Below are 24,326 nucleotides of genomic sequence, written 5' to 3'. Positions count from 1 at the left end.
GTATTCTCACAAATTCCTCCAGTAAAACCTATGCGATATAAATGCAAGTTACTGTCTGCGCCTAACTCGCCATGCAAGTATCGATCCAGGTTATGCATGTTTCAGTAAGCTCATATCGGGATGACGTCTAGAAAGATCACAGTGGGAGACAGACAGCAATATGGGTGTAGCTGGCTATCGTGGGCCGCAAACGTAAGCTCTTCATTCATTCCAGGCAGCCGCGGTGTGAAGCTGCCAGAATGTGGTGGGGGCTGTAAAAAGGGCCCCGACACAGACGCCGGGTGCTTCCGACCGGTCCCACCAATGCTTTTCTGGCGCCAGAGTTCGATAGATGTGACCAGTCAGCCGAATAAACATCACAGATAAGGGTAAATACAAAAATTAGCTTCTCACTTACCAAATTTTCAATTGCCGCCTGCTCCAGAAACTTCTGTGCCGCCTCCAGCTCATTCCGATCTGCCAAATATTTGAGAGAACACGTTAACGGTACCCCCTAAAAGCGCCTGCAAGCAACACATTTTAGCTAGTAACGTATTCTAGCTGAATGCATGGCTACACGACATTGCTGCTATGGAATTCCATGCTGGCTAACGTTACACGCTAGCTCGAGGTCGCTTGCGTTTACCTGTACCAAGTACAAAATTGCTTTAGTGAAGATTACCTTTATCGATTCAACCAGCTAACGTTACATTTGACTTCAATAGTCCAAGTGAAACATGTGTGAGTTATATATTAAAGTTAAATATGAAGACGACGTTATTAACTTTTCTTACCACTACCAATAACCAAGAAGCGCGCAACCACGCTAACTTTGCGTAATAGATAGCTAGTCAGCTAAGAGTTAGCACTCTTGATGATGCTACCTTAATGCCGACAAGCAATGTGAGAATTAGCCGGCTAGACTGAACTCAACGACTCAAGTCTGGAGGTTAATGGGCAGCTCGATATGGCATTGAATCTGTTTAAACTCCAGATAAGAATAATAAAATGATTTAATGTACGTGACCAAATAATAGACCAATGTCTGCTCCTAGTATAGTGGCCTATTCAAAATGTTCCCACCGCCTTAAGTTCATGCTTGTCAGCAAGCTAGCGAGTGGCGAAGTAACATCAAGTTACCCTAGCTGCCTAGCCATCCTGGCTAGCGGCGTTAGCCTTCAAAGCCAGCTTGGTCGACCATACCTAGCTAACCAGTGCCATCAAACCACAAACAGCACAGCCGGCAAACATTCTTTATTTAATGCCACTTTATCGTAAGTGAAAAATATGTCTATTGCCTTAATGGTGATAATAATGCCATTACTTATTAGTTCACATGGACGTGATTCATCCACGGACAACAAGTTGGCCAACAAACGTGTTTCTCCAGCTAGCATGCACACCCCGATGCCGCATCCGCTAAATGAACAGGCCTTAATGTTAGCCGCCTTGCTAACAAGACATTCCCCTCCCTCTTTTTGAATTACAACTTTTTGTACGTGAACAAAATTAACCACAATTATGACAAGTAACTAACGCCTCACACCCACACCCCACATGTAGATGATGCCAAAATCAAGTAAAAGGTGTCGTATAATTACCTGGAGATACAGTTTTTTCGAGGATTGTTATCAGCTCCATTCTGTCCCAGCCACTCTTCACAGAAGTAGTCGCTAGCTGGCTAGTTAGATTGCCGCGCACAACTCAAACCGGATTATATTTCTTCAGTGTTCAACCGATGTGCCAAAAAGTAAGCAACGCTAAGCAGTGCCAAGAGAAGAAACAACACAAACGCCCAATATTCCACAGCTGTTGGGTTACACTGCCGATGCACTATTTTTAATTGCTTAAGGTAAAAGGTCTCTAAGCAGCAATGCTGCTTGTTCTCATCCTGTGTTGTCGGGAGGGAAAGGGCCGCGCGCTAGACTCCCGCGGAAGGATATCACGCGCCGTCGCAGTAGCAGATAAAACCTCCTCCCCTTGTGCGCGCCCCCGCACTTATGGACTAGTTCACAGGCCATATGGAGCACAGGGCAGGTTACAGGTGTAACAATGACGTTGTCAAAGCAGGTGATTTATTTCTGAAATTCTCGACGACACGAACCTTCCTTGGGGTGGTTTGTTAGCGGATATGTTGAATAGTACTCAACGTTTTAATGAGTTTGATGCAGTGGCCCACTTGACTTGATCCTTTTGTTGGCTAGAGGTTGTTCACACCCCACACAACTTCCTTAGTCGTGTGTGTTTTCCCCATCCAAGTTTAATTTATCAGAGTTTGCACCAGTGCAGAGAACTAGACTGATAATACAGAAGCCAAAATGTCAGATCATATTTTCTAGTCTACATTTTGTAATACTCGATAATGTTTTGGCAGCTATATTCAGTTTCATACACACACACATTGGCTATCACATTTCCAAACACATTAAAGTAGACTAATGTTTCTATGTAAATTACAGGCAGATATTTAAATGAAACTCCCATAATCACTTACAAAGTTACTATTTTTCCTTTTTTTTTAAACTAAGTCAATGTGATAACTCCAGTTGAAACACAAACTGTGTACACTGTAAATATTTCAAACAAGTTGCAGGCTTTTTATCCATCAAATCAGTCTTATCAGTTGGCTGATGCCAGTCACACTGTCATTTACATGCGACACATGGTAATCTGACAAGGTGGCTTTCAACAGAAGGGAATCTTCTATGCCTGCTCCTCAAAACCACGAGCCTTTGATCTCCTTTTGATTTCTTTAAACCACAAATTTCAAATGATTCATGTTAATTCAACAGATCCCACCCACCCAAAGGTGCCTGATCGTTCACAAGTGGCTGATTTTGTCAGTGATGGAATAACTTTGCCTGTACCTGGGGCTAACCTCATTAGGGAACACAACCTTAACCAAAATGATGGGCTAAATTTAGCTTTAGTCCTCCTCACATTTCACTAAATTGTTGTGTGTACATAATTAAACATGATGTACATGTTTCTGCCCAAACTTTAAGGTAACTTAACAAACAACATTTTATTCAACTACTTATATATGAGGTCACTTGGATTGATCTTACCATAATTATAAGCATTCAAGTCCATATTTTATTTAACATAATTCATATTGCAGTCATTGTGAACAGCTGGGATTTCAATATACACAATAGAATTGTAACATTTTAAGCCCCTCCCCCCACCCTCCCCACCCTTAAGCCCACTCATATCAGTGGAAATCCAATGGGTTTCCCATATCAACCCACCCAGCCCTCCCCCCACCCCAAAAAGGAAAACAAAACAAAACAAAAAAAGGTCTCCCAATCCCACCACAGCCCTCTCTTATCCTTTCCACTAGCTTCGAGTCAGTTGGTAAGTGAGTGTTTGTCTGATGAGATCAACTGGTGTGTTGGTTTTGTCATCGGCATGGTTCTGCACGCATCTAGAAGTAGCCCCCTCTTCACTCTAGTTGTGGTGGTGGTGGTGTACATCTTCTACTGCTTTGTAAAAAAGCATCTCAAGAGAGGGGAACCAGTGTGTACATGAATGTGTGAGTGTGTGTCTGTGTACAATATCAGTAGGATTCCGTCTCATTGGAACTCCCATGATCCTGGTGTCCAGAGATGCTTCACAAGGTTTCATGGTAAACAATATAAGCAATTTAGTCTGTGTGGCCTTTTTTTTTGGAGGGGAGGGGGGGGGGGGGTCTGACTATAGATGTCTATGTCTTTTTAAGATCAATGTTGTGTCAAATCTTGCTTTAAAAAATGGAAGGAAAAAATAATAATAAAAAAAAGACTGGGCACCAACGTAGTGGCATATACCGCTTCTGGATTCTCCAAGCGACGACAATCACTGACTGTTCAGACTTGCTTCTCAAAAAACAAATCACACCCTTATCCTCCAAAAAACCTCTCACACTCCTTGCCCACTGACAGCATCTACCATACCACAATCACCATCCGACAATCAGCATCCTCCAATCCCCCATCCTCCTTCCCTCACCCTCCCCCACCCCGCCCCAAAATCTCTCCAGTCTGCGTGTCAGTCAGTGTCTCAGCTCGTGTAAACGGTAAATGCATCTCGGGATGAAAGCGGCCGGCTGGCGTGGGGGGGAAACAGGGCAGGGGCGAGACTATTTCAGACACCGCTCGAAGTAGGTGGCGCCCACGTAGCCGCCCCTCAGCGATCTCTGGACGTTTTGCTCGAAGAGCCGTCGGTTTGTCTGCAGGACCTCGGCAGCCTCTTTGTTAAGGGGATCTTCAGGGTTTGGCTCCTGTGTGAACAAAAGGGTTGGGAGTGTATAACATGACTAACTTTGCATAACAATGTATGTAACAATCATGTGCAGTGTTTCCCATACATTGACTTATTTGTGGCAGCCCACCACAATATCAACATTGACCACCACACAATGATTTTCCAGGTTGTACTAAATTGTGCTTAATGCTGTTTAGCATCCTTACCACGCTGCACTAATTTGTTAAAAACTGTTGCATTCAAGTTAATTCTGCAAACCTACCACCACAAATATAATTCAATTCTGTGGGAAACACTGATGTGCCATTTTTGTTTCTGTAAAGAAATGTTTTTCTGTCAAAATCCACTTGACAATTTCAGGTAAGCTTCAGGGTGCCAATGTAAGAATATAAGCATATTATAATATAAATATTTACACACTGACAAGACATTGTCTGCTGAAATAACCTTTATAGGTTCATTAAGAAGTTTTAGAAAATTTGCACTACTGGAATTTCAATAATATTTTCTTATTTTCAGTTTAATTTCTTGGGGCATTGTTGCCCAAATTCCACAGTTTAAAATAACACTCCTGGGGAATACATGCTTCCTACTGCACATTTATGCACAACCATACTCTACCTGCACTTGGTATTTAATGCTTCTTTGCAACTTCTGGTTGGATGTCAACTGCATTTCATTGGCTCTGTACCTGTACTCTGCTAAATGACAAAGTTGAATCTAATCTAATCTAATCTAATCTAATCTAATTTATTGCGACAGTTAGGAGTTGTAGTCACAAACTAGCAAGCCAACCAACTAAAGGCATGCAAAAGTCATGTGATGGCACTGATGAAAAAAATTGAAATGCTAGCATGCAAACTGGACTTATATATAACTTTTGTTGATATAGTTTTTACTGTGCTGTGAATGCTTTTACGGTCTTTGCCATACCACAAAGCTACACAGTACATATCCTGTGCGGCTAATGCAAGTGGCAGTTGTGTTTATCTGTCTTTCACCTGACCATACACCTATAATAACAAACATCAAGATTATACCAAACTAGTTGCCTTATAAAACATACCCCAAAAGGTGACAAATTACTACTTACTGTTGCTGTAAGTATTGGCAGATGACCTAGACCAGAGGTTCTCAACCTTTTTGTGACTAAGGCACACCAAAGGTCAACCAAAATGTCAAGCACACCGACTTATGGTTACTCATTATAAAGTAATGTTATGTTACACACAATTATTATAGGCTAAAACAAGGGTTTTCGTTCTTATGCCCATCTTTTTTATATACATAGTGTTCATGAGCCAGCAAAGTGTGGAACTTGTGAACCATGGCAGGAAGTATAGTTGCAAACATCACCTTCAGACATTTGTCATTCATGACCATGAGATTGATTCATATTTAAATATCATTCTTTGCTGCAGGCCTATACTGTACAACCAGGACATTGATGTTTGCTTTCTTGAAAGCAATACACTTGACAACAAAAACCTTTGAACCTCTAACTCTAAGCCTGAGTCTAATTTTACATGATGGTATGGTCAAAAGCTATACAATAATAGTCTGGCTTTCACCAGATCAAGCTCAATCTTTTAACATTGGTCTGGGGAGTCTGGGGAGTATGTATTTTCTACTGCACAAGAGGTGTGATCAACGGGCATAGTTCAAATGACTCTGTATGCAATTGGATAGTCATTCACCAATCTGACCAACGAACCAGGTGACATTTGCAGAGCGACCCGAAAACTCCAGGCTCTCCCGCTATTGTCATCGTTTTAAACCTGCCAATAGCGCGCCAGATGGATAAGCCAGTTTGTGATTGGGCCCCGCAAAAGTGTAACGGAAGCAGGAGAAAGAGATAGACAGCAGGAGAAAGAGATACAAGTACAAGTTACCAGCCTGAGCTGCAGGGCGGAATAGACCCCGCCGTCAGATCAGGCTGGGTTCACCCAGCCTAATACAATAAGGAATGACAGCTTGTTAACTTATAATAAACTTGCACTGTGTGGGTCAGTTTAGTGTGTATTATTGTACAAATGAATATAAACATGTCCACTCACTAGAAACAGATACTGTAGTCCGTATATAATGGAGTTTATTGTCAACACCGGCTTCCAGTCCTCTCTGCAAGAAGAAACAGACGTTAACAAAATGCTTTACCAATTTGTCGCAGGCAGCAAAAAGGCTATACAATGAAAGGCTCTACTTGACTATAGCATATAAATGCAAAGGTGGTTTGGGGGACTTTCCCAAGTGAAAGACTTTTACTCTATCTATACTTAAACATTGTAGCCAAAAACCACCAAGACAAGCAATTTTCTGGCACTAATAATGACTTTCTAAACAGCTTCCAGTCAGACAGAGATCTATGTTTTTCTTTTTGATAACTTTGAAGTTACCAGTGCAGTGTTCTGAAGAAAAAAAAAAAAACACGAATGCAGGCTGGACAGAATGACCAGTGAGTGCTTTTTGAACCAGCCTTTTGCTGGTGCAGTGACAACCTGCTGCCAAACCACACCCCTTTGAAGAAGCTGTTCAAGCGAGCTCAGATCACACCGTCTCATCCTTTGGTACTTGCACTTGGCAGATGCTTTGAAAGCAATTAAAAGCAATTTAGCTCTGTGAGGGGTTTGTTTATTGTTCTACCTGTTACAACTACCATAACGGTGTGTATGCATTGGCTATATATGAGGATTTTGAGCTTGACATACCTCAAAATATTTAGACAGACATTTCCTTCCAGGTCAATGTTGGGATGATACACCATGGTTTCACATTTGACCTTTGGGGGATCATGTGGGTAGCCCTGTCCTACCTGTGCATGGGGCATCATAAAAAGAAAAATTAACAAATACAAACACACTAAATGCTTTGCTCAAATGCTGTATCTGATAACATTTTGTACATATGAGCAAAATGACTGACAGGTAAAGTAAAAAAAAGAAAAGATAACTGATTTATGACATTAAAGGAGAATTCCGGCTATGAACATGGGGGCTCATCAACATGCCCCCAGAGTGTAGGACTGTAGGTAACTGCCTCACAGCTCTAGCTGCTGGCTGCAGCAACTCGGTAGAACCAATTGTTTTCGTTTATTTGTATACCGACAGTACGAGAAATAGAGATCTATGTGAACAAATCACTGGTATTCTCCTTTAAATCAACAAGGTTGAAGAGCAAAAATGTAAATGCTATATATTAATACTTTCTAAAAAGAACATTGGTCTAAAAGTGTTTGTCATTATGAAGACAAATGACTAGTTATTTACTCACCTTAAAGCTGAAAACAAACTTCCCCCCTTTGTAAAATCCCTAAACCAGAAAGACACAAGGCATAAAATATAGACCATAAGAAACAACAAAATCAAAAGCCATTTTATTACATTGATTCAACACACTGTTTTCACAATTAAGCTTCCTTGTGCAAGTGTAGTCATGCAATGATGAATACATCTATAAACATCCATTTTTAAGTCTAACTACAACTTTAAAAGGGTTACAATTTGAGAGAGAGAGAAAACTATCATTCTTGGTAAAACAACCAGAAAAATAAAGGCAAACTGTTTGCCTCTGAGAGACATTAATACCTCATCTGGTGAGATGATGAGTTTAAAGTTCAGCAGATCATCCTGGTCAGGGAAGACAATCTCACATGTCTTTGGTAGGTTCAGCTCATTGATGTCTGCGTTGAAGAGGGAAACAAAAACACAAAAGAACAACATGGTTAGACTGTTTTTTTGTTGTTGTTTTTTTACTGTTAAAATGCTTTACACATATTTGTCACAGGCCTGAGTTCTACTTATGTTTAAGATGGAAAACCTAACATTTCATGTTCATGAAATAAACTCAATTCAATATTTCATAAGTTCAGAAAAGTGCAAGACTAACTTCACATCACTATTAGCATGTTTGTGTCATGAGCTTGTCACATCAACTTATGTGTGAATTTGTCATCAAGATACTTCAATTTCACTGTACAGTGATAAGTATAGCAAGCACTGCTTTTTGGTGTCCACTGTGACAACCTGCTTGCTTAACTTCATTCAGGTAAAACATTAACTTCTCAGAACTATTTGTATGTGTTAGTTAGACCATCAAAATGGTAGTTTAGTAAGCACCTGAAACATAATAGAAACCATTAGTCAATGATAACCAAGTGAAATGGACCAAAGCAGTATTGGGTTTCCCACTCTGCTCATGTTGTGTAAGTTCGTCCAAGTTGTCAGAAGTAAAGGGGATATGTTCCAAGTTTGTTTTCATCTCTGACAGACAAGATCTCTGCCTGTTCATCATCCCAGTATAAAACAAAACGATTTGATTTATGTAGGCAATAAACCACACAGCAGTAACTAGGCCCATATTTTGTAATGTCGTGCCCATATATGCAACCTGTCAAAACATACCGGCAACCGAAGTAAAACAAGTTTTAAAATGACTTACCTTTAATGGAAACTTCTGCCAACAACATGCCTACAGCTACCCATATCAAGTATAAACCTGGCCTGCAAGCACTCGTTGAAAACATGATATGAAGCAACTGAGCTAACCAGCTAGCTACAAGAGCCAGCTCGTCATTTTCATGTAGTTGACATGGCAAAGCACATAGTAACTTAAACGACGTTACAATGTGTCATAAGAGTACCAATTACTTATTTCAACGGAACAGGCAATTTTTATATCAAACTCCAATGCTGGATTAAGCTGTGAGCTAGCAGGTACACCCTGACCATCTTGCTAGCCTGTGCTTGCTGACTTGGTGGTTAGTTTTCCTCTAAACGCAGTTTCATCATAGTGTCGTTACTACAAAGCTAGGCAAGCTAGCAAACTAAGTAACTATTTCAGTGGTATAAAATAGTCGGTTACCGGTAGACATCCAAGATGACTGTCTATGACCCCGTCTGGTAACAAAGAATTATAATTGTCAATCATGGCAAATGATGACAAGGGTGTCACCATTTTTAGGCAGAGTCAAACCAACTCTGCGAGAAATTGTGGTTAGCCATCTCCAACCAGATCTGTTTTGTTTTCATGGAGGTGGCTAGAGGTTAGCTAGCTAACTGTCCAAAATAACGTTTGTGTTCATAACCAGACATGTATAAATTTGATATAACCCAAAAATGACCATAATCACTTGTGTACAGCGGTACATATATGATGTTGTTTTAATAAAGCGACTAATCATTTTTGTTAAGTGGTAAGCTAGGTGGATAGCTAGCTAACGTTAGCTAGCTGACTAGCCTACCTTTCTGTATTCGAAGCTGGGCCGCGCTTGCTTTTTTACCCCCGGCTCCTGTTCTATTTCCTCCAGCAGATTCCTCGTCTTTCTTCTGCTGTTTTAAGGAGAAGAGCTTAATCATCTTAATCTTCAGTGATTTAGTAATTTAGGGTTAACGTGTCAATCCTTATGGCTGGATGTTTCTCTCGTCTAAAATGTAGAGGGAGCGAATTCACTCAGTGTAGCACCGTAATGTTGGGAGCCGGTGCGTCTCAACTATGGTATCGGAAGACTAGCCAAATGTAGCTTAGCAAGGTGGCACTGCTTGAGACAGTGCGAGGCCGAGGCAGTGAGAGGGAAAGAGGAGGGAGTTCTGCACTGTTTTCAAATCAGACTTCTTCATCTACCTGGATACTTGCTTCAATTGGCTTAGTTATCCTCAAATCAGTGCTAGCTATGACATGGACATCAAGTCGTCAGTACAGCAAATACAGTGAATGGGATTAAACAATACTAGTTTAGGTTACAATATGAAAGCAATTTAGGTCATTTCTGCTGTTTCGTTTATTTCTCTTCGCTGTTGGAATAGAACTATAAAGAAAGTCGCAAAGGGCTTGACTACTAGTATTCATGTATTTGTGGACATTGCACAACAATAATGTTTACAGACAATTAATTACAGGCTGTCATTAATCTATACCCAGCACAACTGGTACAGTCAATCATGCACATGCAGCCTATACTGTCAACCAGGCATGCACACGCATATCCCATTAAAACTACTGATGTACCGTAATTAAAACCAATGCTATCGTGCTATCGAGACGCTTAGGATAAATGCGTCTGCCAAATTAACTGTAATCATATAACACTGATAAGTCCAAATATGTGGTTGTAAATTTGTGCAGTCTTTAGAGCAGTGAATTGGAATGGCTAGAATAAAAATGTTGTTTCCTAGATTCATATTCCTATCGTTATGAAAATGGTATGCATTATCTTACAGGTGAAATCCACCACGACAGAAAAATGAGATCATCTGGTTCTGAAACTTCTTCTACCACTGACTACATAACCCAGAATGCCTAAATATATTGATGACTCAAAGGGGAGGGGCAACCATATTTTTTTCTTCCCATATTTTATTTACCATATTTATTTATTTATTTCATTTTTCCAAGGCAAAATGGAGAACGATGGCGTCTTATGTGTTAGCAAGAGCGTATGGGCGATTAAACATGTTTCTATATGAAGTAATAAGTTATTCGTAATGCTAATGAAAAATAACTAAACAAGAACCACACAAAAGAATAGGAGAACAATAGCCACGCTCATCCGTCAGTTCAGTTTTCTGTTTCATTTACCGTTTCAGTGAGATTTGCAACGAACCCGCAGTAGACACTAATGCTATATCAAGAGGGTGTTTTGCGATGCGTTTTTAAAATCATGTGTAATTTTGAATGCAATTAAGACCTGAGGCATGATGTTACACGCGTAAGCTGAAACAGAGCATAGAAAACATTTAATGAAACAAAAATCGCTGGACTAGAAAGATATTGTTATCTAGCCATTTTGACAATCGATACATCTGCCCAACCTAGTAACCTAGCTGGAAGGAGTAGCTAGCTATTCTTGTATCAACATGGAACGCATGTGAACGTGCCACACGCGAACCCAGAAACGGCAAGAAAAGGCTGCAGGAGAAGGAAACAAGGAAGCGATCCGTGAATATAGTTAGATCTATTAAAGCTAAGTGTTAGCAAATATTATTTCTAATGCGCGACCAAGGAGTATGCGACTCGTCACTAAGAGGTTAGTAATATCAATACTGGAACTGGAATAATTTTCTGCTGTGTTTCATTTTAGCAAGCTAGCGGGCAGTAGCCAGTCAATTGCTGTTTAGCTATTGCTAGCTAACTAGTTAGCTAGTCGGCTAACTATATTGTTTTAAGAAGATGCTGTGCAACAGTATGTTGTGGAAAAGGAAAAGCATGTTGCAGAGAAAGCATTGGGAACACAGAGATAGGACGTCTGGGTGATTGTGTATTTTCTAGGTTGTACAAATGTAGCGTGGTTCACTTTGCATGTTTTCAGTGACAACAATTGTTAGCTTATGTTAGCTGTCCAGTTTGTTGTAGTAGCCCTCCTGCTACAACAACCATTCAATTTGCTAGCTACGCATCATTGTGTTGACCAGTTAGCCAGTTAGCTAGCTAGCCTGTGCAGTTTTGCGCCACAGGCCGGGGTATTGCCAAATATGTTATGCAACTGATTATATGAAGTGTTTCAGAGTTGTTATTAAGGTATTTTTCTCTCTGGCAAACGACCGCCCCTATGTCATTGGTACGCTTGTACCATCTACCCGCCTCAAAATCAGTGCCCCCCAAGGAGTGTAACACTATTTTGAGTAATTAGCTGGCTAGCTAGCAAGGTTGCCTGGTCATCCTGGGTCGTCAAAACCTGAAGTTCAAATCACGCTGTCTTGTCTTATACATGGGTGTTGATAGTTTAATTTAAATGCTGAAAACGAGTCTAAAGAGTACAGCTCATTTTGAAGCGTGTGGGTAACACACCCAGCAATCGCTCGAGGTTAATTAGTGAAATGTCTTCTCAGAAGGAGCTGGCTGTGGGTTCCTTAAGATATTTCAGGCATTCCTGAAGTGTTTGTTGTTGTTGTTGTTATCTGTCAGTTTACTGTTATCGTAGTCCTCTCCCTGCGTTACCCCTGTTTGTCTTGTGTTAGTAGTGCTAGCTTTGCACCCCAAATAAGATTCCACATATGCGGTTACTGGTAATCCTTAGTTAACCCCCTCTCTGATACTCTTGTCCTGTGATACTGACTACCCCGGGTCTGTCTGCATCAGTAGCCATTGGTTTTTGATGCCCATGCTTTTGAGATGGCTCCGACCTCTACAGCTCTGTTGTCATCACAAATCCACGTCGGCTTATGTCATCTGGGGGAGATTGAGATACAGTTAATATGGACCTTGTCCACTCCTCGCGGATGCCAAGACCACTTTGGGCCTTGAGCTTGTCAGGGCACCTGGCCCAGTCTGCAAAAACTTTAGGTGATCTGCATCACTCCCGTGCTCTGTAAATGGTCAAAGCATCTCTCCTTACTCGGCTGGCAGATGCTAGACACTTGTGGCTCCCTCTGGAACCGATTATTATGTTTTTGCCACCCCTCCCTTTTCTCTTTAAAGTGTCCTAGTCGCATAATGGTGAGGCATCTGCTGTGTTGTGTGGAGAGGGAGCATGACTCAGTGCCCAGCTAGAACAAGGCTGCTGGTCATTTATGGCCAGAGACTCCCCTGTGGACTCTCCTCAGCTGTAGGATAAGGGCCATATATTACTCACTGATGTGACACGCGGATATCAGTGCTACAGTGCAAGGGCCCACGTGCTCAAGCCCAGTGTGTGGCGAGGTGTGGCAGGTCCTGAGATGCCTTTGGCACCCTGTGGGACGACTTGTGCTCACGCGTACAGTGATACAACTCTCATGCGTTCGTCAGAGAGCACAGGCTGACTCAGAAGGGAGAGGCACAGGATGATCTGGGATGAAATATACAGTAGCAGGAAGCCATCATTGTAGAAGTGTGTGTGTGAGTGTGTGTGAGGATAGGATGGGGAAAGGGGGAGCAAGAGAAGGGAAGGGAGTGATGAAAAGAAGTAGGTTTTTTTGCGAGGGGTGCTTTATTATAGATTGCCTCCGTAAGTGTGACCGAGTCTCTGACATCTGGTTCTTTCCTGCCCTGTGCCACCTGTGGGATGAGCTCAGCTTCCTTCCACAGTAACCTGCCTGAACACACTGTTCTGCACTGCTTCCACAGTAACCTGCCTGAACACACTGTTCTGCACTGCTTCCACAGTAACCTGCCTGAACACACTGTTCTGCACTGCTTCCACAGTAACCTGCCTGAACACACTGTTCTGCACTCCTTCCTGCAAAGTGGAGGTGATCTTCCCTGAAGGGAATGATTAAGGATAAATCTGTCTTAGACTGGGAAGGGCATCCATGATCCTTCTGTTGGACAAACAAAAAAAAAACCCAGAGAGGCCCACTGCGCTGCATGTTTCGAACATCCCAAACTGTCAGTGTCAGGCCCCTCCTCTCCCAAGTATGCATGTGTGATACGATAGTTACATAAAGAGAGAGGTGTAGTGAAACAGTGCACAAATGGAAAGCCCCTTTCTCCAGAGATCCAGCAGCAGTGTGTGTGTGTGTGTCTGTCTGTCTGTCTGTCTGTCTGTGTGTATGTGTCTGTCTGTTTGTGTGTGTGAGAGAGTGAGGAGAGTCAGTACTCATCTTCACTGTAGTACAGCACATTCACTTCTTTCTGTTTGTCACACAGTGACATTGCACAACCTGTCCCCACCCCTCAAGTGCGACCGAGACCGTTTTGAGTTCCTCAATCTCATGCGCCTGCATGTAGGAAGTGGTGTTTGTGATCTGATGGCTGAGGTGAATAAGACCACAGTCAGCTTTTTCAGAAGGGGCAGGTCCTGGTCTGACCCCTCTTGCTATGATCTGACACCGTGCCGTATCCTGGTAACCGCTCGGTACGAGCAGCGTGTCTGCAGGTCAATGGGTGGGAGACCGGTTTCTCACAGGAAGTGACCTCAGTGGCAGCCAGATGCGTGCTGTTGAAAAATGGAGAGATACTGAGCGGCCAAAAAGTGAGCTGTTTGTAAGGATTCGTTGACAATTATGCAACGAGCTCAGGGCTTGTCACAAGGGGTTTGGCTTAAGGCATAAATAATTGTGTGTGTGTGTGTGTGTGTCGTGTCTTTTCAATGGAAAACTTCAGTGTGTTTGGAGGTATTTCTCTGAGACGAACACAGTCAATCTGTCCAGGGAGCCCAAGGTTGAGAACAGGGTGGGAGAGATTGGCTGCACAGGTGTAAAGTGTGACCTGGAGATCACTGTACTGTCATTAGCCTCTCCAGGGTGTGTTTGTGTAAAAATGTCTCTTCCAACTTGTATTTTGTGTGTCCTCCTTTTCAGGTGTCTAGTAGGCAGTGCTTTTGTTGGTTTACATTGATCTAAGCTAATATGGGACCGCTGTTATGATTCTCTGTAGTTCATGGTTATTATTTAGTGTGTAAAGGACCTTCTAACATTCTGCTCTTTTGTTCTCCCTTCCCTTTGATATTCTTTCTCTCTCCCTTTTTTTGTCCCTCTCTCCTGTTCTCCCACTATCACTGCTTACTCTAACTCACGCCTCTGCTCACCATGCTTCAAACCTCACCCCTGCTCACCACGCTTTAAACCTCACCCCTGCTCACCACGCTTCAAACCTCACCCCTGCTCACCACGCTTCAAACCTCACCCCTGCTCACCACGCTTCAAACCTCACCCCTGCTCACCACGCTTCAAACCTCACCCCTGCTCACCACGCTTCAAACCTCACCCCTGCTCACCACGCTTCAAACCTCACTCCTGCTCACAACGCTTCAAACCTCACCCCTGCTCACCACGCTTCAAACCTCACCCCTGCTCACCACACTTCAAACCTCACTCCTGCTCACAACGCTTCAAACCTCACTCCTGCTCACAACGCTTCAAACCTCACCCCGGCTCACAACGCTTCAAACCTCACTCCTGCTCACCACGCTTCAAACCTCACCCCTGCTCACCACGCTTCAAACCTCACTCCTGCATACTTCTTCCCCTCTATTTCTCCATCTCATTCTCACTCTTTTCCCATCCCTCTATCTCTCCCTCCCTTTCTCATTCTCTCATCCACCTCATTCCTTCTGTCCTCTGTCCATCCTGATCTCTCTCTCTCTCTCTCTCTCTCTCTCTCTCTCTCTCTCTCTCTCTCTCCGCTGGTTCTCTCTCTCCCCTCTCTCTCTCTCTCTCTCTCTCTCTCTCTCTCTCTCTCTCTCTCTCTCTCTCTCTCTCTCTCTCTCTCTCTCTCTCTCTCTCTCTCTCTCTCTCTCTCTCCGCTGGTTTTCTCTCTCTCTCCCCCTCTCCCCGTATGGCTGTGGAGCAGTTGACTGCAGAGGGGATGTCGGGCAGTAAGGCTTTGGGCGGAGGGGCTCGGCGCCGGCGCACTCGATGCCGGCGTTGCCAGGCCTGCCAACGCACAGAGTGCGGCGAGTGCCACTTCTGCAAGGACATGAAGAAGTTCGGCGGCCCCGGCAGGATGAAGCAGTCCTGCCTGCTGCGGCAATGCACGGCGGTACGTAGACACACACACACACACACACATATACGCACACATGCGCACAGGTCCATTCACACAAGCGCCCACACACACACACACACACATACACACACATACACACACACACACACACACCTATATGTCGGGAAATATAGAAACTGTACAATCATCAGTGATTCATGTCCACACACTGCTGTCAGTCATAAAAGGGTGGGGACGTGGACAAAACATCCAACATGCACATATATACAAGCACACGATGTATTCACCTGCTGCAGTAAGAGATCTTGATGATGCACAGACCACACACATGAACATTAACACATGGTGTAACGACACACAAAACTCACAGTTCAGTATGCACTTCGGTTTTGGGGTCTTCCCAGAACTTTTCCCAGAACTTTTCCCAGAACCGCAGAGTGAGACCATGGATGTTTTTACCGCAGTTTGTGTTTCGATTTCAGAACCAGTACACCCCTACTATCTTCTAAGTGTATTTCTTGTCCAACAGTCCATAGTCTCTCTCTTACTACCCGCTTTCTTGACTGTATCTTAAGAGATCTTGTACAAAGTGAAGAGCATCTACATTGTCCCTATACGGATATAATAAAATGGATACAATATTAGTTCTAAAATCCTTTGTTTAGCAGTGAGGGATATAGTGCAGATATATTAGCATCGAATTCAGAGTTCAAACACGCATAACAGCTCCACAAGGATTACAGTCAAATATTCATTCGTCTTTGGTGTTCTGAGTGAAAAAAAAAAACCTTTTAAGACATTTTTCTCAAAGCAGATTTACTAGTTGGTTAACCATTACAGCAACGATAAGAAAGGTCAGGTCTCTTTGGAATAGAGGGTTTTACAGAACCTCTCCCGTTCAGGATGGGCTCAGATTCAGATCTTATGTTTATTTAAAAAAAAGTGATATCCTGATGTTACATCACTGCTGCAATAAACACATTATTGTTCCCTGTCCCTAATTGTCAGACAGTGCAGTAACACTATCATAGCCAATCCATCTTAAATGTCTTTGCAGTTAAATCTCTTCACAAAGCCATTAGTCACTTATCAGGCCAATGTTATTTGTTTTTGTGCAGTGTTGTTATTATCCAATCTTATACAATAATATCCCTTGACTCTAAGGAAATTCTGGAGCCATATTTTTCCGTCTCCCTGCAGAACATAGTGAAGTGTTTATCCCTTATCGTGTCAGGTGTCAAAATGGCTGTCAGGACAGTGTATTAAGATATCAAAGGCTAAAGGCTAATGGTTTCCATCATGACAATAGGCTAAATAATCAGGCATGTTGTCATAGTGGGAATAGCCCTTTTGAGAAAGTTGTACCTGGAAGAATGTGGATTATACTAGAAGTCTACTGCGTGGGAAGCTAGGGAAGCATTGTTTCGCAACTTCAGTGCATCATTGTCATGACATTTCAAGCACTTAAGTAGAGAATAAATGAAGCTTTTTTTATTTTCCATGTTTGCCACTTGGAGTTTGACTTGTAACATTGCACAGAATGCCTGTTTAAAAAGATCACCTTCCCAAGGCTGCCTTTCACCAGCGTTGAGACCATAAGGTTGGTTAGTCAGCTTGTTTTACCTGTTGCACAAACCTTTGTCATGCCACATGAGCGATTTGAGAAGAGGGTGTTTCCAAACAGTGATCTGGCATGCCTTGACCTGCTTCTCCGCAACAACAACACAAACAGCAGTGGCAGAGCAGTCAGTCAGTCAGAGGTGCTGTGAACTCTGATTCAGACATGGTTCTGTTCTGATCAGTCAGTCAGAGGTGCTGTGAGCTCTGATTCAGACACGGTTCTGTTCTGATCAGTCAGAGGTGCTGTGAGCTCTGATTCAGACATGGTTCTGTTCTGATCAGTCAGAGGTGCTGTGAGCTCTGATTCAGACACGGTTCTGTTCTGATCCGCCGCCGCGCACCGCACTGGATCTGGGACTTGTCCACCCCAGCGTCCACTGCTGTCAGAACACGGCCAGTTTAGCCTTTGCTGGAGTCTCCATAGTCTCCACAACATAGGATGGGAAGGCATACCTCTCTCTCGCGTATTGATTGAACCTTCCCTTTCTAAGGTCTTAAAGAGATCGAGAGAGAGTGATCATGCATGCACACAGTATAGACAGACAGACAGATATTATAGGATAAATTAGCGGTTTGAGTCTGTGAACGTTCTGGATTCACTAAAACCTTTAAGTCAGGAAGATAAGGTCCAGCACTGGCCATAAGTGACTGCTTAAGCATGCTTCACCCCGAGATGATGCCCTGCAGGGTGGTGTGATGTTGAGACGAGGCCTGGGCAGGAGGGACGGCTAATCGGGCTAATTCAGAGAGACAGGCTGAGTCTGGGAGGGAACTCCTGAAGACCCAGCTCTTTAGAGAACATCTCCTCTCATAGCACCACTTACAACAAGTCTTGCTGATCCTAGCACTTACCAGCCGTCTTGAACTGACACGTAACTGTTAAAAACAGCACTCACTGATGCACTTATTCTTACTGTACTTTACCGTTTTTTAAATTGTCCTAAAATTGTTGCGAATTGCTTTAAACTTAAACTGTTTACCATGTTGTTAGTCGCTTTGGCTAAAAATGCGTCAGCCAAATGTAATGTAATGTAATGTAATGAAATAAGCTGCCTGATGATCGGGGAGAGCTGGGAACAGGGTCAGCAGTCCCTTTATGGCGTGTCATTGTCTGTCTGCCCTGTTTTTTTTATTTAGTTTTAGTCTGGTCAGGAAGTGGGTCATGGCTGTGTTCACGACTAGCTGGTGTCTAAGAAATAATCAATGCAAAATTAGATCCTAATGTGTAGTAATCATTTTTATTATTTCGTCATTTTGACTAATTTGACCTTCTGATTCTACCCACATGCCCTAAAGCAGTCATGTTTGCAGTCCGTTTACAGATTTCAAATGGAAACGGAAGGATGTTGAAGGGTCTTTGGACAAATCTGGCAGATAGACTGACACATCAAGCAGCCACAGGGAGTTCAGTAGCATTGGACAGGGTAGATTTATTGTCAGGCAACATCCCAGACCTTTAAGTGGTTGAAATTAGTCAACTCTGTGAGCAGTTGAGTTAGGAGGGGGATAAGCATGGCGCAGCTTTCCTTCAGAGAAATGTAATTGAACAGATCAAGCTGGGATTTCACCTCTGGGGCAGTTTAGTGCAGAGAGAGAGAGAGAGAGAGAGAGAGAGAGAGAGATGGAATTAGAATGAGAGAGAGAGGGAGAGAGAGATGGAATTAGAATGAGAGAGAGAGTGAGCGAGAGGAAAAGAACAGGCAGCAGGAGAATTGCAAATGTCATCGTGACACAGCAGGTTGCATAAGGTTACACTAACCATGAGAGTGAGTGGATTTAGACTCGTTGGGAAGTCCGTTGAGATGAGCAATTCACACAGGCTGTAGTGATAGATTATAATAATAATAGCACTAATAATAATGATAATAATAATAATACTGCTACTACTAATAATAACAGTAATAGTATTAACTGGACATATATGCATCACCATTATTGCATCTGTTGCTCTCGAAAAAATTATAATTATGATTATAATATCATATAAGTAATTGCAATAAGAGCAGCAGCAAGAAATGATGTGGGATTTACGTTTCTTTAGCAATGGTAAATGCTCTTGAAGCTGGTGTGCTGAGAGATTGTGTTTTTGAGAGTTACCGTTAGCGAAAGGAAGCTTGTGTTATGCTGGTGATTAATAGATGATAGCCCACGCCAAGATATGCAGTACAACAGACTAGAACAGAGCAGAGCAGAACAGACATTCATTCTCTCAGCAGCAGCAGCAGCAGCAGCAGCCTAGACAGAGGCGCGAGCCACAGGAAGAAGGGGGAGAAAAAGACCAAAAAATGCCTCCGGTTTTTTTCGCATTGACTGTAGCGCAGCCATTTATTCTGGGCCTTATTGCTTAGGTTGGGCTGTCATCACTAATAACGCCACCACCACCACCACCACCGCCGCTGCTGCTGCTGCTGGGCTGAGATTGAGGCTGTGCCTGCAGGCCAGCTGTAAGATGGTGCAGTGGAGGGAGACAGAAGTGAGGTGGTAGACCTGACTCCACGGTCTCAATCTCTCTCTCTCACTCCGTTTCTCTCTCCCTCTCTCTCTCTCCCCCTCTCTCTCTCAATCTCTCTCTCTCTCTCACTCCGTCTCTCTCTCTCTCTCTCTCCCCCTCTCTCACTCCGTCTCTCTCTCTCCCCCTCTCTCTCTCTCTCTCTCTCCCCCTCTCTCTCTCTCTCCCTCTCTCCCCCTCTCTCTCTCTGCTCGCTGCTCGTCAAAGATGACGAGTCCATCATGAGTCCAGCACTGTCCGTCATAAGGAGCTGGTGCATAATCATCCTTGGTTGTGCACACGGCTGGAATAGTGTGTCTGTCTTACTCTCTTCTCTCTTTTACTCACTCACTCTCTCCCTCGCTCTCTCTCTCTCTCTCTCTCTCTCTCTCTCTGTTTCTTTCTTTCAGGGTTATTTCGGGAGATTCAGCTTTAGCTGGTTTTCATATTCTGCCTTTTGATGTTTCTACAGTGTTTGCACAATGCAGACATAATTAGGTCTCCAAAAGTAATAATAACTCACAGATGCATAAACATGCTCGCCATCATTATTTTTTTGTTACAGTTGGCCTGAAAGGCTCAATTTCACATCCTAGCTTTGGTGGTAAGGTAGAACATAACTTATCCCAAAATCTGAAAAGTGATGTTTATGTTTTAATCTTAACCAGACATGATGATAAACATTAGCATATTACTTCTGTGGTGATTGGAGTCTGTGTGTCTGCGTCACTGTTAATTGTGAATATAATTACCATCTGATCATTGCCTTATTTTAGTCTTTCAAATGAAAAGAACACATTCAATTGCTGTACGCTTAGATAGTGAGGAAAGCAAACCCGTTCCTGATTTATTACCTTAATATTTATGTAGGTTTCATACACCCAAAAGGCCATTGTCAGTGTCTATACTTCATAAGACTTTGAACACAGGAAATATATATATAATAATAAGACTGGTATTTCACATTTCATTGACCATGTCTGCAGTGAATAAGACTTAACGTAAAAGCACCAATTACCACCCCTTTCGTTCGAAAATTCTAAAACAACAATGTGTTTTAATACTTTTGATAACATTTGATAAATAAACCTTACATTTTTAAGTAGCCATAGGTGTGTAACAAAATATGGTTTGGTTCTTACCGGGGCTTTTACTCCCTGAAATATCCATATTTTTTGTTTACCATGCTCAGAGTTTAGTGCTGGGCTGATGTGTGCCCTATTTCCGCACTTTCACACGGCATATCAGCAGTTAGACCGAGAATTCTCGTCGCAAAATGAAAATTCCACGGGAGCTCCAAGCGGATTTGTACACACAGCCTTACAACACTGTTTACAGCTCTTCGAGTCACGGTAAAATGTCAGTTTTGATACATAGCTAATTTAGATACACCTATGGTGTGGGTGCTTGCGTTTCTTTACGAATCCGCTGTCTTGGTTTGTATAGAAATTAATTTTAAGTGACACATACACGTAAGAGAGCGGAAATAGGGGACGGGCAGTAATAGGTGATGCTCCAATATCACTTTGAGTTTGGCCTTTTTGCTGCCATTAATGATTGTGTGTGTGTTTGTGTGTGTGTGTGTGTCCCTTTAGCCCGTGCTGCCCCACACAGCGGTGTGTTTTGCCTGCGGTGAGGCGGGGAAGGAGGACACGGTGGACTCGGAGGAGGAGAAGTTCAGCCTTTCCCTGATGGAGTGCACCATCTGCAACGAGATCATACACCCCAGCTGCCTCAAGGTGTGTGTGTGTGTGTGTGTATGTGTGTGTGCGCTTGTGTGTGTGTGATGTTCAAGGTCTATAAGATATCAAGAGCAAGAATGATTTGTGTTTATAATGAGTGACAGAAAGATGGGTCATAGAAATGGATATGTGTGGGCGTTTTTTTATGCTGATTGATTTGATTGATTGATTGATTGATTGATTGATTGATTGGTTTGTTGATGATCTAGTGTCTTGAATTTCGCCTTGGGGATCAATAAAGTATCTATCTATCTGTCTGTTCTCGGAGAGTAAGTTCACATAACAGTATTGTGTGCGTGTGTGTGTGTGTGTGTGTGTAAATTATTCCTGTGTGTGCTTACCCCCTCTCTGATGTGTGAGTGCAGATGGGAAAGGCAGAGGGCATCATAAACGATGAGATTCCAAATTGTTGGGAATGCCCCAAGTGCCACAAGGAGGGCAAGACCAGTAAGGTAAGACTTCAGCTCGACTTGGCACTGTGTGCCTGCCGTCGTTTCTTTGTAAAAAATGTATTTAAAAGGTATTTAGAAAGTGTACGGTTCGTGTCAGATGGAATGTCTTCCTGTACAGTATTTAAAGGACCAGTATGTAGGAAATAATGGAAAATAAACTGTAACCATTCCAAAAATGATCACCATATGTTGTCAGAGAGTAAGAAAACACGATGAATTGAAGTAATGGCTTATTTGACAACATTACTCTAACCCGTAAAACCCCGCAAAACCCATGCAAAAAAATGAGTTACGGGGCGGAATCTCTTGGAATTTTCGTTTATGTTTTGAACGATTAATTCTAGAATAACGTATTAATAATGGGCTGGCGTGTCCTCCTATTTGTGTTGCCAAATTAGCAAAGGCCAACTGTCAACTTGCTGTCAATTGTAGTCATGAACGCCTACGAGAGGCAGGCAAATTTCCAAAATTAAAACAAGAAACAAATTAAGTAGACATCGGAGGAGCTTCCTGAGATGGTGACATCTTCGTCAAACGAAGAATATGAAGTCTGACGCAGAGCTGGCCATATTTCTTCACAACAGGTAGCCTAGGCTAAACTTCATCTGCATCGCTAACTTCAGCTAAATATGTTAGGTTGGTTAGAGAGGTATTTTTTGTTTTCACTGTTTCCGTAATGTGTAGCTGGGTCATGGTTGGAGAAACGTTAAAGCAGCTGCAGGTCAACTAACGTTAGCTAAGTCTTCATTACATCTGGCAACCCAGAAGAGGCTCGCGTCTGGTAGTCTTGAGAACGTTTACCAGTGTTTTGATTTTGGCCTACAGAACGTTCGGTAACAATCCTACAAATCACACCTTTAAACTAAAGTCTACGGTTCGTGTCAGATGGAATGTCTCTGTGTCAGATGGAATGTCTCTGTGTCAGATGGAATTTCTTTGTGTCAGATGGAATGTCTCTGTGTCAGATGGATTGTCTCTGTGGTACTGTTGATTCCCTCAGATGTCCTCCTGCTGCATCTGCTCATGCGCCATATGGCTCAGATTTCCCTGTGTGTGTGTGTCTGTGTGTGTCTGTGTCTGTGTGTGTGTGTGTGTGAGAGAAACACAGTGGTCCTCTGAGCTTTGTGTTTGATGAGGACGGCAGTCTCGGCTCCACAGGAACCATGGCTGCTGCTGCTTCTGCAGTACTCTTACAGTTTTTCTCAGTCGCTTTGGTGCTTTTCTCAGATCAGAATTAAAATTCTCATAACTATTAGTTCAACCTCCACAACATTTAGTCATCAACAAATCAAAGTCAGTCAGTCAACAAATTGCAAATGCTTTTGAACATGTATCAGTTGCTTCGTCATGTCAGTCAAAATGAACTATACTTATGGATGCTAAATAGTCGTTCCCAATAAACCTAATAGTTTTTTTAGGTTTATTGCTTGAGTCATTACATACAAAATTGGTGAACTAGTTATCAAATTCTGTCACAATGCTGTAGAATTGCAAAGAACATATACAGTAAAACTGTGAAACGTACATATTCAGTGTCTTGTACTCACTTACTCCCCTAACTACAGCAATTTGTAACTTTACCGTAGTTTTCAAATGGCTGTACAAGTACTGTCTTGAGCATTTCCAGGTAGTGTTCTGACCTTTTTTTGCATGGGAAAACACTGAGAGCATAAACTTTCGTAATGAAAACATGACAAAGCCATTTGACTATCTTGTTCATAAACGATGGTGTCAAGACTTCTCATTTTGATGACACTGGCAGTTTCATTGACATAAATACTTGCTTTTGAGGAATGGACTATCCATTTTGAGCAAGTGACGTGCTTTTGCAGGTTATCCGCTAGGTTTTGCAGTTTGCACTAATTGTTTTGAGAAATGCACTAACTACTGTGTAAATGTTAATAGTGATGTGAGAAAAGCACCAAAGTGACTGAGAAAAACTGTAATAGCAGTCATGGTATTTATTTGCCTGTGAGATGGCTGGGACTGATAGGGACTTCATTTTAGTGCTTCAGCATTTGCTGTGTTTTTACAGGCTGATCGAGATCTAGTCTAGCAGAGAAATATGTCCCCATAGACTTCAGAGTGCCTAGACAGATGGACACATGCTTTTGGGAGGACAGAGCACTTTACCTTAATGGCAGCTCTGTCTGGGGCTTCCCTAGCTAAGGAGTCATGCTAAAGCTAAACACATTAGCTGTGGTGTGATGCCGTAGCCATGGCAACAGTGTCGCAGAGTTTAGAAAGTAATGGTGTTTGTTCCTGTACTTTTAGTAATATGAAGTGACAGAATGACTGCACCCTCTCAGAGTTTGGCTGGTAGGCTACTCTATTGTCAACTCATCCACACTGTAATCAGATGACAGAGCACTTTTGTAGTTGTGCAGATGTAATGTTTGGTGAGAGGCACTTTTGTTTTGAACTATGAACTGAGCCTTA

General features: G+C 42.6%; 3 protein-coding genes across 6 annotated transcripts in view; 1 reads left to right on the top strand and 2 right to left on the bottom strand.

Moving 5' to 3' along the window:
- Nucleotides 1-1,894, bottom strand: part of kpnb1 (karyopherin (importin) beta 1) — a 28,739-nt gene extending 26,845 nt beyond the window's left edge. For all 3 annotated transcript variants that reach the window (XM_076267154.1, XM_076267155.1, XM_076267156.1), the window contains exons 1-2: nt 1,581-1,894; nt 398-456 (exon numbers count right to left, since the gene is read on the bottom strand). In XM_076267154.1, coding sequence (XP_076123269.1) covers nt 398-456; nt 1,581-1,620 — 99 coding nt within the window. In that variant the 5' untranslated portion in view covers nt 1,621-1,894. The remainder of the gene's footprint in view (nt 1-397; nt 457-1,580) is intronic.
- A 1,167-nt stretch (nt 1,895-3,061) lies between these two features.
- On the bottom strand, nt 3,062-9,794 carry ube2m (ubiquitin conjugating enzyme E2 M). Its single transcript, XM_076267150.1, has 6 exons — nt 9,464-9,794; nt 7,809-7,903; nt 7,495-7,533; nt 6,933-7,036; nt 6,282-6,345; nt 3,062-4,240 (listed from the first exon to the last, which is right to left on the bottom strand). Exons 1-6 carry the CDS (start codon nt 9,576-9,578, stop codon nt 4,100-4,102), a joined length of 558 nt encoding a protein of 185 aa, XP_076123265.1. The 5' UTR covers nt 9,579-9,794; the 3' UTR covers nt 3,062-4,099.
- Nucleotides 9,795-10,610: 816 nt separating this feature from the next.
- fbxl19 (F-box and leucine rich repeat protein 19) overlaps nt 10,611-24,326 on the top strand; it is a 31,008-nt gene continuing 17,292 nt past the window's right edge. For both annotated transcript variants that reach the window (XM_076267141.1, XM_076267140.1), the window contains exons 1-4: nt 10,611-11,245; nt 15,430-15,618; nt 21,289-21,432; nt 21,801-21,887. In XM_076267141.1, coding sequence (XP_076123256.1) covers nt 15,445-15,618; nt 21,289-21,432; nt 21,801-21,887 — 405 coding nt within the window. In that variant the 5' untranslated portion in view covers nt 10,611-11,245; nt 15,430-15,444. The remainder of the gene's footprint in view (nt 11,246-15,429; nt 15,619-21,288; nt 21,433-21,800; nt 21,888-24,326) is intronic.

The sequence above is a fragment of the Alosa pseudoharengus genome, unplaced genomic scaffold (assembly GCF_046254945.1).
Source record: "Alosa pseudoharengus isolate Yale_2024_CS ecotype anadromous, Long Island Sound unplaced genomic scaffold, YU_APseudo_1.1 YU_APseudo_1.1_scf_4, whole genome shotgun sequence".
NCBI classification, from domain to species: domain Eukaryota; kingdom Metazoa; phylum Chordata; class Actinopteri; order Clupeiformes; family Clupeidae; genus Alosa; species Alosa pseudoharengus.
The sequence above is the reverse complement of the archived record's forward strand: the minus strand, read 5'-3'. Positions and strand labels throughout refer to the sequence as shown.